The 18,070-nt window shown below is 48.1% G+C and overlaps 1 protein-coding gene across 1 annotated transcript; it reads right to left on the bottom strand.

Annotated features, from left to right (window-relative positions):
- Positions 1–2,056: 2,056 nt before the first annotated feature.
- PPP1R10 (protein phosphatase 1 regulatory subunit 10) lies at positions 2,057–17,700 on the bottom strand. The gene is made up of 19 exons (NM_001143863.1): positions 17,174–17,700; positions 10,979–11,097; positions 10,017–10,103; positions 9,732–9,867; positions 9,264–9,315; positions 7,169–7,246; positions 6,847–7,020; positions 6,563–6,668; positions 6,354–6,466; positions 5,774–5,874; positions 5,374–5,518; positions 5,139–5,297; positions 4,784–5,030; positions 4,572–4,635; positions 4,274–4,468; positions 4,062–4,137; positions 3,745–3,858; positions 2,870–3,580; positions 2,057–2,613 (listed from the first exon to the last, which is right to left on the bottom strand). The coding sequence occupies exons 2-19, from the start codon at positions 11,083–11,085 to the stop codon at positions 2,504–2,506; spliced, it is 2,775 nt and encodes a 924-aa protein (NP_001137335.1). The 5' UTR covers positions 11,086–11,097; positions 17,174–17,700; the 3' UTR covers positions 2,057–2,503.
- Positions 17,701–18,070: the final 370 nt, after the last annotated feature.

The following is an 18,070-nucleotide window of genomic DNA, read 5'->3' as shown; positions in this document are numbered from 1 at the left end:
CCAGATGCTCAAGCTCTCTCCCTGCCTTAAAAAAGGAAACTCTCAAGTGACAGGTTATTTTGGATTTTCATGGAGAATTTGCAAGAAAAATAGCTGAATTTAGTTTTAAAATAGAAAAAAAGGAGTTCTCTTAAAAGGTTTTTGTGGCCTGTTGCAGGAGATGGAAGAAGGGGAGAAGCAGGCAGTCGATGGAACCAGAAGCACAAGAATTTTAAACTTTTTTTCACTTGAGCTGTGTACTTAGTTATTTCTTAGCGTGGCCCTTGTATTATGTCTTCTCAGGTCCTCTCCCAGTGCACAGAGCAATAGGATGACTGAACACTCTCCCAAGAAGAGGCAAAAGGATAAAATAAGCCAGTGCAGGTGGCACGTGTGACGTTTAGGGAATTGCTGTCCTCTTGTGGCCAATCCTGGAAACAACAGCCAAGAAACTTGTGTTCTAGGGCTGTGTCCTTTTAGTGTTTTCCAGATCAGCAATCAGCAACACTTGGGAATATGTTAGAACTGTAGAATCTTGGAATTCATCCCAGACATACTGAATCAGAAAATTTGCTGAACCCCATTCCCAATTCCAATGATGCTGAAAGGTTGGAAACCACTGTTCTCAACCTATAGCCCCAAATCCCCACCCTCCTTTTCCCTCTCCCTGCAAAATGTAATCTAATATAGAATAGCAGAACTTCCTATTTAAAGTTAATCCTCCTCATGCCTCCTGTCTCCCTAGGAGTGTTTTTGTTTTTTTTTTAATATACTTTTTTTCTTCTTGGCAGCACAGCGCAGCTTGCACGATCTTAGTTCCCCAACCAGAGATCAAACCCAGGTCTCAGCAGTCAAACTACTGAATCCTAACCACTGGACCACCAGGGAATTACCATCCCTGGGAATCTTACTCCATCAGTTACGCCCTCAATACCTAGCCTTAAGATCTAAAAATAACTCAGTCTACACCTAGCAGCAGGCCTGTTTCCCTCTACACTGCAGAGCTGCGGGAGTAAGCTGTCTACACTCTAAAATTTTTCCACTGGAGCTGCTCGTCTTGCAAGAATCCACCTGTTTTTCCTTCCTTCCCTCCCTAGGAACTGCTCTTGGATTTTTCCTTCTTCACTTTTATCCCTCCCCTAAGCTAGTCACAGGGCTCTTAGAATCAACTAGACTCAACATGCCTGTACCTCCCGCAGTGGGTGATCTGTGAGCTCTGCCCTCCCCAACGCTGAACTGCACGCCACCTACCCTGTACCCTGTGTGGTATTTATAGTCAAAGCACTCCTTCACCCGTGTTTCACTTACCAAAAACAAAGGACTGAAAACCACTCCAGAGGTACTGATGAACCTTTGACCACAGCTAATAATGGTTTCTAACAGAGTCCAAACACACCGGAGGTTAAATACTTCTCTTTCCACTGTTTATTATTAATGTACAAAATATACAAAACCAAAAGAAAAAGAAAATACTCATCCTCAAATCCATTGTGGCTCTAACCCAAGACCCTGCACAAAACCTAACCAATCCACTGTTTTCATAGAAAACAACTGATGCTGAGACGGGTGAAGGAGAGGACTGGGAGAGGGCAGGTCATCTTATCGAATCCACCCAGGAAGGCACCTGGTGGGGATTCAGAGGTGGCTGACAGGGCAAGGGAGCTGGAGGCCTCACACCTACGAGGTTCCAGGTGGGGACCAGGAGCACGCTCACTCCCAGAGGCAGTGCATGTAGTGTGACTGTCAGGCCCAGCATGCCAGGCTTCAGTTGATGAAAAGCTGGTCTCACTGTTTTACAGTTTCCAGAAAGAGCTGTAGGCAAGGGTGGACCACCACCATGGCCTCACCTCTGCCAGCTACAACTTTCACGGGCTGCAGGTGTGATCTGCCATCACTGAACCTAGCACACTCAAGGCGCAAAACTTGAGTGTCCTCGAAGGTTGCAAAAGTCTCACTTGAGAAAGGACTCAATGTAAAAAGCCTGTGTTCGGGGAGGGGTGGGGACGATGTGTTCCAGAACTCAAATCCAGCCTGATTGAGCCCTCTCAGTGCAGTGGGGTACACGGTACCCCTTTACATCCCCACCCATGGGGAAATGAACGTGGCTGGGAGGATTTCATAAGTGCAGCTGATCCCACGTCAGAGTTCCTTGTGCATGTCGAAGACCCACAGCAGGAGAGCAGAGGTGTTCTCCAGGATAACCAGCTCTAGGTTCTCAGGCGTGAAGGGCAATACCGGAAAGGGGCTTGGGATACAGGGCAAAACTCCTCAAAGAGTGAAGCCAACTGGGTCTCCTCTTCAGCAGTCCAGGGTACAGAATGTGTCCAGTCTCTCTCCTCCCCAGACTGGAGGAAAATATGTACATTGATGCGCACCAGTGATCAGAAAACCCCCAGAACCCAGGCGTGTGGGCACTGAGGGGCCGGCTCCTCATCAGCTGGGGGAAGGGGAAATGGGCCTCACAGAAGCCATAAGAGAGTGGAAGGAGCAAGGCTGCAGTCCACAGGGCGGGGCGGGCGGGGGCCTAGGGCAGGGGCGGCCCGTTGACGCCCGGGTGGTAGAAGGCACAGTTGTTCTCGTAGCGGCAGTTGCCCTTCATCATGAAATGCCGACACACGGGGCGGTTCGACATGTCTGTGGGGATGAGGATGGGGTCGTTAGACAGGAAGGCTCAGAGGCCAGTGCCACTCACCCCCCCAGTCCAAGGCATCCTGAGCGCCGTCTTTCAGAGACCTAGTCTTGGGGGCCTGGGAGAAAGGCAAAAGGGGATGCTGGGAACTGGGACTGAGGTGACCTCATGTCCTGCCTGACATACCCCCAGTAGTGAGGCCTCCCAGAAACTTGTACGGGACACCAAGAGCTGTATGTGGGGGACAGGGAGCAAACTCACCTCCTCCGTGGCTGTGGCCGCCATCATGCCCTCGGTGGCCCCCTCCTCCATGGCCAGGGCCATCATGGCCACGGTGCTCGTGAGGGGGTGGCCCTCGGTGGTCGTGGCCTCGGTGACCAGGGACATCATGAGGCCGGTGGCCATGGGGTCCCCCGTGTCCAGGGCCTTCATGGGGCCGATGGCCACCACCAGCACCCATTCCTCCACCAGGGCCTTCATGGGGGCGATGTCCACTGCCTCCACCCATACCACCGCCGGGGCCTTCGTGGGGGCGGTGCCCCCCACCCATGCTACCACCAGGGCCTTCGTGGGGGCGATGCCCACCACCCATGCCACTGCCAGGGCCTTCATGGGGACGATGTCCGCTGCCACTGTTCATGCCACCACCAGGGCCTTCGTGGGGACGATGTCCACCGCCGCCAACCATGCCCCCACCAGGGCCCCCTCGTCCATTTGGGGGTCCGCCTCCAGAGCGACCTCCTCTGGCCCCCCGGAATGGAGGAGGAGGAGGGGGAGGTTCATTTCCTCCTCGGCCACCGCGGCCTCTATGGTATGGCCCAGGGCCAGGTCCTGGCCCGCCCCGCATCGGGCCACCCCGCATAGGGTCACCCGGGCCATCCCAGAAGGGGTCACCCCCCCGGGGCGGGGGTGGAGGACCCAGGAGACGTGGACCCACCGGCCCACCAGGGCCCCCAGGGCCTCCATGGGGACCTGTTAGGAGGGGAAAAAAAGGGAGAGACAAGGTCAGCTACCTGAATTATACCTAGGGACCACCATCTCCCAACCTAAACCACCCCCAGGTCTAGTCAACCCTGCGCTGTTACCAGGCCCAATCCAGCAGACAAGCCCCTTCTAACCGCTTGCTCTCCACCTACCTGGCATAGGCCCCCCAGGTCCAGGGGGGAAGTGCTGCATGCCCTTGGGGCCCCCAGGACCTCCAGGTGGGAAACCATTGGCTATCGGACCAGGGCCTAAGAGTCCATGTGGCACTGTTGAATAAGGAGTGAAGCAGTCAGCAAGAGAATTCGAGAAGAGCGGCATGATGTCCTCCCGCTTAGGCACGTCCAGCCAGCCCTTCCCACCAACCTGGCATAGTGCCACTCTCTATCCAGTCTTCCCCTCAACACCCGAGCTCCCCCAAGTCCACTGCCGGTCCCCTCGCCCAGGCCCGGGGGCTGGCCCTGAGCATTACCCAGCATCTGCTTGATCTTGTCTGAATAGTCTGCTTGCTTCAGCAGTTCTTCTGAGGGGTGACTGTTGGGGCTACCCTGTAAGGCAAGGACATTGAGGACAAGGTCAACAGAGAAGAAAGGTAATACCCTGAGGCGCAAGCAGATGGGGAGGCGAGCAGAAGGGGAGTGAAGAGCAAGGGAGGCAGGAGAGGGGCAGGAGAGAGGCTCGTACCATGATGGAGGTGAGGATCTCCTGCACGTTGATGCCCCCTCCTCCAGGACCCTGCGGGCTCTTCCCGGCGCCCATGCTCCCCATAAGATTAGCCAGAACGGGAGGCAACTTGGAACCACCTGCTCCATCAGGTGACCCACCGGCTCCCCCAGGTTCCAGGGTCTCAACATATGGGGTCTCATCCATGGAACATTCCTGGAAGAACAAGTGGACAATCGGGACCAACAAAGAATGAAGAGACTGTCTCACATGAAAGAGGCATTAACAATCACAACCTCCATCAGCATGCAATACTCACCTCATCTAGGGGGATGAGCTTTGGAGGGATAGGCTCATAGGGCTCAGGATCCGGCTCATGAGGGCTGTCAGGAATGCCGCAGGCGATAGAAAAAAGTAAAAGAATGACAGTCAAATTATTTACTCAGGCCCTCCACTTTCTTCCTAACCCCCACCCCCTTCTGATTACCTCAAGGGCTCAATACCTCAGGGAGCAACCCCACTCCTGCTCACCTTTCCTTGTTCAGGAAGAGCTCCTGAAGGATCCCCTTCTCCCGCTCAGCCTGGATGTACCGCTCCTGGCTGTTGCTTCCAGGGGTGACGAGGGGCGAGGGCAGCACCAGGGGCCGGGGGCACACCCAGGGCACCTTCTCCTCCATGTTGTCATGGCTCAGACGCCGGGCAGTCTCAAATGCGTGTCGGTCTGACAGTATCTCTCGCTTAGCTGCTTCGCCAAAGTCCTTGATCTTATTCACGTTTACTATCACCCAGGAGAAGAAAAGCAAGAGGGGAAAGTAAGCCCAACCAAGTCCGTTTACCAACCAAGTCCTTCAACCCCACCTCCTACAGAGGAAACTGGATCGCTCACCTCGCTCAGTTTCATCCAGTTCAAAATAGAAATACTCTCTCAGCTTGCCCTCCTCCGGCCACGTCACAGTTTTCCTCTTCCTGCCTTTCCGGGTCAGCTGGCTAGGATCACTGGGACTCTCCACTGGCTTCACATCCAAAGCTCCTGGCTCCAAAGAGGCTGAAAGCAGAAGTGATTTCAGACCAGTCCCTTCCTTTCAAAGAACCCCCAAACCTGATCCAGGTTCTGAACTCACCAGTATCCATGAGCTCTGGGACTTCAACAGGGGGAACTGGGGTCCCGGGACGTTCTGTGTCCATAGTCTCAGGAGGTGCTGGCTCTGGGGAAGAAGGTTTGGCCACGCTTGGTTCTGTGCTTGTTTTTCCTTCAAATGGGCTTGGCTATTGTGGAAGAAAAAGAAGTCACTGGGCACACAGGAAAGGCAAGGTCAAGGCAGGGCAATCAGTTCAGGTTCTAGGAAGGATCCCGACACTTCCTGTCAAGGAAGACCACCTCTGACAACACTCTGCTGCTGCCACCAGTCTACGTCTGAGACAACGTCTCTTGCATCCCCCAAGCGCTCCAAGCTGCTGGGCCCTTCTTTTCCCTGTACCTTTTCTACCTGGTCACTGGCACCTACTGCCCAGTGCCCGTACCTTGGCAGCTGTGGGTGACAGCACCTTCTTCTTCTTCTTAATTTTGATGCCTGGGACAGGAGCTGAATTGAGTGCATCCAGAAAGCCCAGGCCCTCCATAGCTGCAAAAGAAAAAAAACATAACATAGCATCATCAGACCTCTTCATGAGCCTATTCTTACAAAGTCTGGGCAGAAAATTGGTCAATAGAAATTCTGCTGCCTGAATGTTGGACACAATAAGCTCAAGGTGACCAAGAAGCGTATGTAGGAGGATTTGCCCAAGAAATTCTTGTCATTCTTTCTTCTAAAGGCAGGTAAGCCATGGCTCTGGATATGAATCACAGCTCAGGTAAGTGACAAAGCCAGCCCCCACGAACGTGACAGCTGGGAGCACCCCAACCAGTCACTGAGCAGCAAGCCTCCCTAGTCCATCTCTCAAATCACTCCTAAGCCATCCTCTGAACGATTCCCATGGAGGGAATTTCTGAGGTACCCACGTCAAAAGACACCAATAAATCAAATGAAAATGGAGAAAAGCGTTTCATTCCCATGAAGAGTTGGCTCCCAATTCAAAGTACGTCCTCCCACTTTAGACTCACGTTGTGGTGGAATGATCTTCACTTTGATCTCTTTGGTGGCGTTGGGTGTTGTGTTGAGTGGTTTGTATTTCTTCTCTGCTGGCGGGGCAGCATCTCCTGGGGCAGCTGCAGAACTGTGAGAAAGGGAACCGTCAGCACCAGACTTGCCCCTTCCTTCTCCCTCAGGGCCACAGACCCCGACCATTCAGAACCCAGAATGTGCTCCGTACCTCTGACGCTTGAGGGGGATGGGTTTAAGGTTGTACTTGTCAGAAACCACCACTGCACTGGCATTCTTCTTCACGGGCACCAGAGACGGGGTCTCCAGCTCTAGTCCTGAGGGAAAAGACATGATGTTGGAGATGGACTTTGCCCCCTTAACCTTCATCTAGCCGTATAAACCCCTGTGGCGCCTCACCCACTAATGTCCCGTCTTCTACAGCTGCGGCAGAAGTCTGCAGGCCCGGCTGTGTGCCTACCCACAGACCCTCCAGAGGCCAGACGGCAGTCTTACCGGTGGAGCGGAACTTGGCGTGACTGGGCGCTGTGGTGCGGAGAGACTTGGGCTTCTCCCTCTTCTTTTCGGGGGCCTCCTCAGCCCGAGTCTCAGCCTTCACCTCAGTCACCGGTCGCTCAGGAGGGGTGGTTCGACTCTTTCCCTCTTCTTTCCGCTTCTTCTTATCTTTCTCTGTTGTGGAAAAACAGAGAAGAAAAGGATTTTACTTAGACAAAGAGAAAGACTGTCAGAAATAAAAAGCAGGCTATGGGCATGGAAGGCCACAACCCAGTGGGAAAGAAAGAAAGAAATCCAAGGGATCAAGGGCCAAAGAGCTTACCAGCAGGCTGGGTACTGCTCTGGGAGCGGATGACCGCCATCCAGTCGCTGACAAGGACTGAGGCCAATTTCCGGAGTTCTGCAGGTAAGAGAAAGAGGAAATGCCTAAGTAATGTAACATACTGCATGGAGATTCAAGTCATAAAACTAGAAGATGGCAGAATAAACCCGTGCCTATGCTCTTCCCCTACCCACTTATTACAATAAAATCAGGAGAAAGGTGGGCAGAGTTCAAGTATCTGAAGGGCTATTAGATTTAAAAAGAAACTGTATTAGTCTACCTCATCCTAAAGGGAAACTTAATGCAAAATTTCAAGGAGGCACATTTAGATCCTCTTTAAAAAGCATTTTCTAGGCAATCTTTTTTTCCTAGAATGCTGCTAGTGACAACAGCTTTTTAAAAAATCAATTAGATGTTGCAAGAGTGAAAAAAGAAATTGAAAACCAGACCAATTTAGAATGAATGAAACAGTTTATCTAGAGAAAAAAGATGGTCAGAGAATTTAAAGATAAAAAACAATTTATTTCTAAATACATGGGAGAAAAATTTGTTGCCTTTTCTTTCCTTCTGTACTTGGCAAATAACATCTCCTGTCTACAGGACCTCTTTCCGGGCCAACGTTCCAATTATGGGCTCATTCAATGACGAGATTATGGTAGAACATCAAAACAACTTTTCAAAACAGTCACAAAACCGGTAACTTCTATACTTAGTGCAGTGTGAACCCCAATGCATCCCCAATGAAGAAATATAATATCCTAACATGGCAATGGCACCCCACTCCAGTTCTCTTGCCTGGAAAATCCCATGGACAGAGGAGCCTGGTAGGCTGCAGTCCATGGGGTCGCTAAGAGTTGGACACGACTGAGAGACTTCACTTCCACTTTTCACTTTCATGCATTGGAGAAGGAAATGGCAACCCACTCCAGTGTTCTTGCCTGGAGAATCCCAGGGATGGGGAAGCTTGGTGGGCTGCTGTCTCTGGAGTCGCACAGAGTTGGACATGACTGAAGCGACTTAGCAGTAGTAGCAGCAGCAACATCTTTTGGGAGCAACTGATACTATGGTCCAGTGACACAGTTGATAAGGAATGTACAATTTTAGTATTTAAAGTCAGCACAGAATAATGAAGGCAGCGTAATTAAGCCAGCTGAAAGAAGAACCAATACACCCTAGCAGATACTCAGAAGATGGGCAATGATTTAACGGGATTTCTGTGTTATATACCACCCTACAAAACTACTCTGAGATGTCACAAAAATAGTGAAGTGCTCATTATATAAAAGGATGGAAAGCCAGGGAATATTTTTCACTTAGGCAACACAATGTAAGTTACAACAAAATCAAGATCGTTTATCCTGGAAAATGTTCCCAGGGTTTGCTGCTGCAGCTAAATGGAACTACAGCTAGGCCTGCTGAGGCCTGGATGCTCCCACCACACCAAAGCCATAGCCTCTTTCCAAAGGGACCAAACACATCATTGCCCACAGACAAAGAGCAGGCCTATATTCTGATCAGGAGAGCAGCTCTGCTGCAAGACTGTTCACTTGCAGGAAACTAGTATCCTTTGCTCCTGGATTACACCTTGGGTATAAAATCTGGGGTGAACTCTTGGATGGATGTAAATCCTTTTCTTCTCTAAAGAAAAGCCAGGGACTTCCCTGGTGGCACAGTGGATAAAGAATCTGCCTGCCAATGGAGGGAACACAGGTTCAGTCCCAGGTCCAGAAGATTCTACAGGCTGTGGAGCAACTAGGTCCGTGCGCCACAGCTACCGAAGCCCATGCGCCCAGGACGTGTGCTCCACAATGAAGAGTAGCCCCTACTCAACGTAACTAGAGAAGCCCCTGCACAGTAACGAACACCCAACACCACCAAAATAAATACATAAATAAAATAAAAATACAAAAAAGAAAAGCCAGAACTGTATGACCCTTGCCAGGAGCTCCAAAACCCTTTGTCTTAGAAAAGGAAAGAATCTCTTGCTATCAAAGCTAAGACATACCCCAGGAGTCGCGATTCTGCCATGCCCTAACAGCAGGGTGTTTACTGGGAAAACTAGCATATACGTTGTTAGGAAAGGACAGGCCCTCACCTTCATCGTCACTCGACTTGCTCAGCTGCTTCACCAGTTTGGCTGTGTTGTTCTAGCAAAGAAAGGGAGCAACAGGACGGTAAGTGACAGGAGGAAAAGCTGCCCCCTCAGAGCTCACCACCCCCAGACTCACTCACAGTCTCTCAACAGCCACTAACACCGCACACACTCTTTCTCTTATAAAGCCCTGGGAGACATATTCTTACTCTAAATCAACCCACTTAGGTAGATTCAATCACTCCCATTTTACAGATGAAAGAACTGAGGCTTGGATGTACACAGTGCCTCATGTCACACACCTATTAAAAGAGACAGATTTGAACCAAATCTTGATTCTAAATTCCTCTTTTTTTTTAACCATTCTACCTCACAGGTCCAAGACTGCAGCCACATCAGAGTGGATGTGGGGTTTTCATCTGTTAGGCTAAACCAAAAAGGAAGAATCAGGATTCTAAAGACCGAAGGTACCTGCTTGAGATGGTCAACAGTGAGGGGCAGGTGCTGCAGGGTCAGCAGAATTTGCTGTAAGAGGGGAATGTTGTTGGTCGTCTTCGAATACGTCAGCCAATTGTTAAGAAGCTTGTAACCACCGACGTCAATAAACCTGCAGACAGGCAGGAGGATCTGTGATGCCCTTCTTTCGGGAGTACACCCCACCCTTCTTGTCCCCCATCAATGACCAAAGAATTCCATGCCTCAGCACCCCACTTCTAACTACATCTCCCCATCCCAGTCACCCAGGTCCCCACTTACTTGATCAGTACTTCCGGTGAACGGGTCTGCAGGAGAATGTTCAAGTATGTGCACCGACTCACCATCTTTCGTGCCTCCTTCATCAGGCTGTAAAAGAGGAAGTGCAGTTAGAAATGAAGGGTGTCTAATCCGCAAGTGCCCAGACATTCCTGAGAACTTGGGATTCTGCTCCCGGGTGAGGGAATCACACAGGCCCCCAGAAGGATGGGGTGGGTTAGGGGAGATGTGGAAACACCCAGAAGAGTGGAACACAATGGAGGAGACGCACTGAGGTCTCCAATCTGGGGAGGTGGGTGTCCCTGCTTCCCTCACACATAGGACATGTCTGATGCTGCTTCCAGGTGAAAGCCTTTGCCTTCAATTACCATCTCTCAGGACTGACTCAGTCCTAAGTCGCTTTCTCTGGAAAATGTGAGGATTCCTGAAGAAGACATAACCAAACCAAGACTCCTGTCACCCGGCTCCTCTGCTTCCTTCCTTCGCTTGGTACTGTGGCTCTCCAAATATCCAGAGGCCATTAGGGCCAGGGGCCTACTTTACTATCACCAGTTCTAACATAATTGGATTTGAATCCTAGTCCACTGACTCCCACTCCTCAGGAACACACTTCACTATCTGCCTTAAGGATAATCATATTCAGTTCAGTTCAGTTGCGTCCGACTCTTTGTGACCCCATGAATCACAGCACGCCAGGCCTCCACCAACTCCTGGAGTTCACTCAAACTCATGTCCATCGAGTCGGTGATGCCTTCCCGCCATCTCATCCTCTGTCATCCCCTTCTCCTCCTGCCCCCAATCCCTCCCAGCATCAGTCTTTTCCAGTGAGTCAACTCTTTGCATGATGTGGCCAAAGTATCAGCTTCAGCATCAGTCCTTCCAATGAACACCCAGGGCTGATCTTTAGTCGTATTACAACACACAATATCCTCTACTCACAACAAATTCAAAGGGTACACACTCACCTGAAGATTTTCGAAATCCCATCCACACTCTTGACTTCCCCATCTCGGTTAAGGAAACTATCCAGGCCCTTGAGAAGCTCTTTGGGGTCTATGGGACCCGAACCCATGATCAAGGTTTTCTAAGAGGATAAAACAAATACACAGAATAAATGGGTGGCAATAACAGCTCCAACTGCCTCTAATAAATTCCATCTCTACATTTGTCAGATTAGCAGTGACTCGTTATTCAATCTACATTCAACTATATTCACCATTACCCAGATAAGAAAAATCAACACAGACCATTGTTTCCACCAAGAAAACAGCCCTGGCAAGTGAAGCACTGTGTTAACACTGACTGAAGGGATAAGAATTAGACTGGAAGACTGAGGCAGCACCTGTCCTCTTGCTCCAAGTGACATCCTTCCTAGGACAGCTGAACTTCACAATGTGTAACAGGTAAGGTTCACATTCCCAAAACACTCAACTCTCCAAGGCATTTTTGCTTATTATGTATGGTTTCTCCTTAGTTGTTAAAAAATCTACCTTAAAACACACACACCCCAAACTACTAGCTTGAGAAGAACTGGGCCAATCATGGGTGTTGGGCTAAGTGTCTTTCGTGAGTCAATTATTTTTTGTCTTAGCTCACAAAGAGTCAACTGCCAGAGGTGGCAGGATAAGGTATGTTTCCATCAGTAGATAATCGTTCTAAGTTGTAGGTCAAAGAGAAGGAAATAAAACTTGAAACAGATCCTCTCCCCCAGGGGGGTTAGAGGTGGCTCCCAGAAATCAGACAACTGGAGGTAACAAAAATCAAGCAGGTCCTTTTAAGCCTTGAAAAAAAAGATCCCTCATTAAACAAACACTGCACAAGTTTTTATTGTTTCAAAGTTAAGGGCAAGATTACTTTGTGGTTTCAAAAGCAAAGAGGAGGCTCTGATTCCTAACTCCCCACCTAAATCAAACCACCACCCACTATCCCTGAGTAGGGCCTGAAATTAGATACCATGAAGGGAAAAAGAAAGGAACAAATAAAACCAAAAGATGGAAAAATGCCATTAAATTTTAAGTAGCTACTTTAGACCAGGTTAGAAAAGGAGTTAATTAAAAGCTAAACACAGCTGTTTTGGGACAGAGAAGGGTAAAGCCATTTCTAGGCCAGAACCCAAGTTCAAGAGAGGTAATTTAGAATCAATATATGGTTCTGATTAGGATTTTTATCCACAATGCCCCTAAACACTGGCTCCTGAGAGGCAGAACAGGCACCTTAGTAATATCGACATCTGGGAAACAAGACACTGGGCAGGAAGGTGGCAAGGTGAAAACAGCCTCCTGCACCCAGTGCAAAGACAAAGACAGGAAACAGTGGCGCTCTACAAAGATGACTATGCTTTCTGCAGAAAGCAGGCTTCTTTTAAGATCACGTCAATTAGTGATATTTAGTCTCAAGCTAAAAGAGAAAAACAAGCATAACAATCTCAACCTTTTACTCTTCCCAACAAAAAAGTCAATGAACTGCTAAATTTCCAGGTCCTAACAACCTAGGCCAAGAAGAGGCAGAGGCAGGGGTTGGGGGTGGCGGTGGAGGAGAGACTTGGTTCCCGAGACCAGAACCTGTGGGCTGAACACAAGGAGCGAAGAAAGGTGAGCACATCTGGGGTAACTGTGCTGCTGCTGATGCCCTGCAATCTCCACAAGGGCAGGTAGAACCTAAGGTCAGAGGAAAAAACATTCAAGTCCAATGCCACATAAATTAGAAGTCCAGAGGCCAAACCCACTGAAGTGGTGACTCTTACACACAGAGACAGACACGGGGATACAGGAATTTTCCCCAGGTAGTAAGCCACTATAAAGTAATATATAGACACAACAAAGGAATACATAAAACAGATTTCCCATGTGCTAGAGCCTGGAAAAGCAAGAGTGACTCCCAAGTAATATATATCATTAAGTAACCAATGATATGCCATTTGACAAAAAGCTTTCTATGTAACTTCATTTCAAACCAATACCCCCTAAATATAGCTAGACCCTCAGATTCAAAGCCAGAGCTGAATACACAGCACCTTGGAAAAGTCCCTTTTGCACCACCAGTTAGGCCAACAGACCCATTTGCCCTACTTCCTTCACACACAGACATAAAAAAACCTGTCACCTGAGCTCAAATGTTCCATTGCTTAAGTGGGTGGGAGATCAGAGAACTTTCTTTCGAGGGAAACCAGTGAGCACACGGAGAAACTCTGTCCAGTGCCTTCTACTAGGAATGGGACCCAGGGACAACTTTTTAATTCCCAATCGTTACAAGCAAGAATAAAATAGCCAAGAAAAGCTAGAAAACAAAGCAGAAGAAATGTTAAACATTCATTTTGTACTAGTCTTCCTATTATTTATATTCTGGAAATATAATTAAACTTATCTCACAAACAATCATGTGGCTTTAAAATCTAGGGGGATTTTCTTATGATGGTTTTTCTTCAGGGAGAATAGCTTTCACTCGCTTAGAAGGACCCCAAGTGGCTTAAAACCTAACTGCCTTATTTTGAAATCAATACATTTAGAAAGAAGGTCCAAGGCACTCAAGTGGAAAGGAAAGAGCCTAGAACTCTGGCACAGGCCTACAGCAGAAAAAGGCAAAGGAGCTGACCAGGAAAGGAGGGGCAGTGACCATGTGTCATAACGTATCAGGATCCTGGAAGGAAAGCCTAAGGAAGTTTTCTGGCAACAAAAATAATCCAGGGCACGACATGCTTTGATTTCCTTGAAGGCAGAACATATAGGAGGCTGGTGGGCAAGCAACCTCTGGCATCATCTTTGTCCTAAACCTGGGCTCTCCTTTCGGAGAATGTTGCTGGCAGAGACATGCAGACACAAGGCAATGGGCACTGTTCCACCTTTCTTACCAGAGAGAAAATTAAGTCCAGAAGTGACACCAACTCCTGCCTCCAAAATACATTTTACTGAAGAGTTATCAAATAAGGTGAAAACTTATCTACCTTAGCCAGTTATTCCATACCCATCACCCATCAATCAGAACTGAATTGGTTCAGGACAAAACTTCTATGCAAGTTTAAATTCACTACTCAAAGGAGGAAGGAGTCCAAGTTTAACTTAAGAGGCCTCAGCACTTCTGGAAATGAAGGCCTTTGTAGCTTACATTCCCCACTTCTAAGGCAACTGATGCATTTCCTAGTCTGTCTCCACAGTGAACTGAATTATGTCTCAGGTGATTCACAAGGTTGCACTTCTCAAGTTCCTCCCCTTCAAAATCATTCTGGAAACCTGGTAGCCCCTGCCCTCCTCCAAAGCTTATTTGCTTTTCAATAAAAGTGTAAATTCACTCCCCAACCCAAAGGACAGGGTCCCAGGATACAGCTCTGGCCACAAACTCTAATGATCAGGTTGTCCGACGTTCTCGGGATGGATGTGGGTCCCCTAGAAGACCTTTTTCCCATCTCCCACGTTAAGGCAGATCTTCTTTATTATAATCCCCTGCTCACTAGAGATCAGGAACCCCAGTGGGTAGAATGTTCAGCTCCCAAGGTAGGTATGCTGCAGAGGCACATGGTAAACTGCTTAAAAGATAAAAAACTTGTGGTCAATAGGACATGTGGAAGAGTCCCTCCCACCAATCCAGAAGTTGAATCATTGAGAATCCATACCCAAAACAGTAGCCCTATAGTCTCACCAAGTCAGCACAAAGCAGTTGTACAGAATTGCTTTCCAATTCTGCCTAGACCCTTCACGGCTTCAGGGCAGGACTTCAAAAAATGAAAACTGTATGTAGAGTCTGATTAAGATTTGACTTGGAAAAACTTGAGGAAGAAAAAGGTAAGAAAGGGACAAGACCCTTAATACCACCCTCAACTCAGGCATGGTTTTCAAACATGCACCAAATGCCACAGCACTGCCCAAGTTGAAAAATGAGGACATTATTTTCCCACTGTTTTTAAGGAATTTTAGAGGGAAGGAAAAAGAAATTCAAAAAAGGGTGGCTCTTTGGAAAAAAAGAAATGAAGATTGTGAAATTTAATACCAGAAAGGTTTTGCTTACCAGAAACCGTAGCTGGAATCCCCCTGCCTTGAGCTTACACCTGCTGCCTCCTTTCCTAAAGATTCACTTCTCATCTTAGTACCAGTGTACAGGAGCTAAGCAACTGGAGAACTGTGACACAGCACTGAACACAAAGAGCTCACCCCCAAACCCAGAGGCGGGAATAAGGGCCATTTAGAAGTAAGTCCTCAAGTACCCACTCTCCCCCAGATTTCCATTATACAAATCGACCAAACGCAGGAGGCCCAAGGACGGACTGATTCCTGAGCACAAACGGCACATTTCAGGGTCATCAGGCCCCAGCTGTTTACTCCTGTTACTTTCACCATCTTTGTGTCTTTCCCCAGGATCCCCCAACACACACTCACACACACACACGCTCCCGCTAAAGCTTCCAGTCCTAAAATACAGCTGTTTGACTGGTTTTCCACCCCAGGCAACTAAAGCAGGGAAAACTTCCAAGCAGTAGTGATGAGTGAGAAAGGGTGAAAGTAAAAGCAACAGGCTCGGGATCCTTATATACAAAAACTAGAGCTGCCCAAGGAGACAGCTTCAAGATCTAATTGCTACAAGCTTTTTTTTTTTTTTCAAGATAATGGTTACAAAACGTTAAAGAACATAAGGAAAATGGCTTTTCCCGTCTAGCAGCAGCGTGCATGAGGAATCCAGAAGGCATCTGCTCGGGGGCGGGGCTTCGAGGGTGGAGAAAGGAAGAAAGCTGATTACATCACCTTTCAGGGCGGCTCCTCCCCCTTGACCAAGTTTCTAGGGCGGCCCTAAGCTCTGGATGGCAAACGGGGAAGGAAAAACAAAGAAGCTGGGACGCCATTTTGTAATGGAGAAGAGGACTCAAACTTAAAGCTATCCAGGCTCCGCCGGTAGCTCTTTACATTTAAAAACACCTTTTTAGTAAAAAAGAAAAGAAAAAGGCAGCCCCATCCTGAATAGTCTGACCTATTTTGAATCAATAAGAGTTTTGTGAGAATACAAGCAATTAAAATATTTAAAAGAACAATTTTCTGCGGGGAGGAACGGAATTTGCAATTGAGGTTCAACTTGCTACTAACGACCACCCACCGCGCCCCCCCCCACCGCATCTTCCCTATAAAGGGAAAGGGGGGGGGTGGACTTGGACCCCTCTCAACAAATAGGGTTGAGGTGGGAGGACAGGAGAAAAATGGGTCAAGACACAACCTGCAACGCCGCTTGGAAGACAAAAGGACAAAGAAAGTCGCCATATTGAAGCAGGGAAGAAAAAAAAATTCCTTTTAACGACACAAATCTTTTAGATAGCATTCAATTGCACTAAATGGCTTGTAAAATTAATACGCCTGAATTCCACATTTCCCCAACCTTTCCACCCTCTAACTGTATTCCCCCGACCAGAAAGTATCAAGTTAAAATGTTACTTTTTCTGCTTTTAAATAACCTATGCAATCTGCAACAATTACAAAACATTCTTTACCTCCCCAGCTATCAATCTTGTATGTATTGGCACTAAGATTATATTTTGCCCTGAATTACGTGTCTTGCAATCTTTATTCCTAGATTGCCACCTGAATTAACCACACAAATATACCCCAAGCATATTACATTAAAATTGAGAGGAGTTAACAATCATTTAAAAATATACCCAACTATCACTTCTCTCCGCCCATCTCCTTACCCTGCAATCTTTATGTACAGATTGCTTATTAATCTGGCAAATTGAAAAGCGCCCTGCTTGTCTCACACACAAAGAAGTGGGACTTCTGGGCCACAAGATCCACCATCTTTTGTATGTGAGCTCATTAACCCTTTTGAAGACTGCTAACGAGAGGAAGGTAACCATTCCTCCTTATAAAAAGCAAACACTTATAGCTTTGGCAGTCTGGAAATTGGCTGGATTACCAAGGGTTAACCATCAAAATCCTAACTCGCAGGCCCTCCCTCCACCCTCTCCTTGCCTGCAGCAGAGCAGGGAAGAGGTAGGTGGTAAGGGAGAGAGAACACTGTTTTAGACCCAAAGGCTCTTTTTAATGGAGATTAAGTGACCGGATCGGTCCTTCTCCAGATCTCTATTTGTTCTATGGTCTCATTTCTTCCTCTCATTATTTTTGGTTTCACAACGGGAAACGTTGATTTCTTGTTGCAAGGCTGGTTTTTGAAAATTCGACACTTACTATCCAATTTTTTTGCGACGTCAGCACCTCGGGCTCAGGGGGGGAGGGGATTAAAATTTTGGAGAAAAAAATAAAACAACCAACCAGGACCCAAAACTCAATTATTTGGGGGGCCTCATTGGATCAAAAAATCTCTTTAGAAAAAATAAAGGCCAACTCAGTATTCATATCCCCCCCACCCAACTCCATTTAGGGAGGGGGGTCGTAGAAAAAAAGTTCTGAGTGGATTAAAAAAAGTAAACGCTGGATGAGTGGACTTGGGTGAGTTTGGGAAGGGTGGGTGGTTGATTATTTTTGAAGTTATGTGGTGACGGTCCTTCGGCCACAGATTTCAAGTCCCAGGCAGCGTGGGCTGGTGGGGTGGGCAAGATAGGTGGGAAGGGGCAGAAGACACAAGTGGTTGGGCTGGTGGCTGCTCTTTTCCCTTTCCCCCCTCTGTCTGGATCCTTTCAAGGGCTTAGATGTTGCTGCGGCTTGTTTCTTTTCTCCTGGTGGCCGGCCTGTCTTTCTCCGAGAAAATTCAAACCTGGGATAAAAGGAACACAAGGGAGAAAGATAATCAGTACGGGCTGCTATTACAACACCCAAAAGTACCATTTTTGTTGTCCCCAAACACTTCCATGTCCCACCCCGAACACAGCCGCTTAATACGAGTCATGGCTCTCAACTGAGCCCGCGTTTGACCCGTTCCCCAGGCCAACTCTCCGAGCAAAATGTTACCCACCAACCGACAAAATGGCAACACTTACCTCTAAACGAACCCCAGAATGGCGGCTGCCCGCTCGGGCGGAGTCTTTTATACGAGGACACCGCCCAATGCGCCCAAACGTGCTAGTGAAACGCCCTCTTCGCGAGACAGTATGCGCGAGGCGTGAATTCATTGGTCAACCCGATAAA

Source organism: Bos taurus, chromosome 23 (genome assembly GCF_002263795.3).
Source record: "Bos taurus isolate L1 Dominette 01449 registration number 42190680 breed Hereford chromosome 23, ARS-UCD2.0, whole genome shotgun sequence".
NCBI classification, from domain to species: domain Eukaryota; kingdom Metazoa; phylum Chordata; class Mammalia; order Artiodactyla; family Bovidae; genus Bos; species Bos taurus.
This window is presented reverse-complemented; position numbering and strand designations above follow the sequence as displayed.

Bases quoted from the DNA above. Each gene is read 5' to 3' on its own strand.
- PPP1R10 (NM_001143863.1), bottom strand. From the start codon at position 11,085: ATGGGTTCGGGTCCCATAGACCCCAAAGAGCTTCTCAAGGGCCTGGAT. The intron at 10,104-10,978 runs GTGAGTGTGTAC...CCTCTTTTACAG, and splicing joins GGGATTTCGAAAATCTTCAG to CCTGATGAAGGAGGCACGAA. The intron at 5,298-5,373 runs GTGAGTTCAGAA...TTCTGCTTTCAG, and splicing joins CCCAGAGCTCATGGATACTG to CCTCTTTGGAGCCAGGAGCT.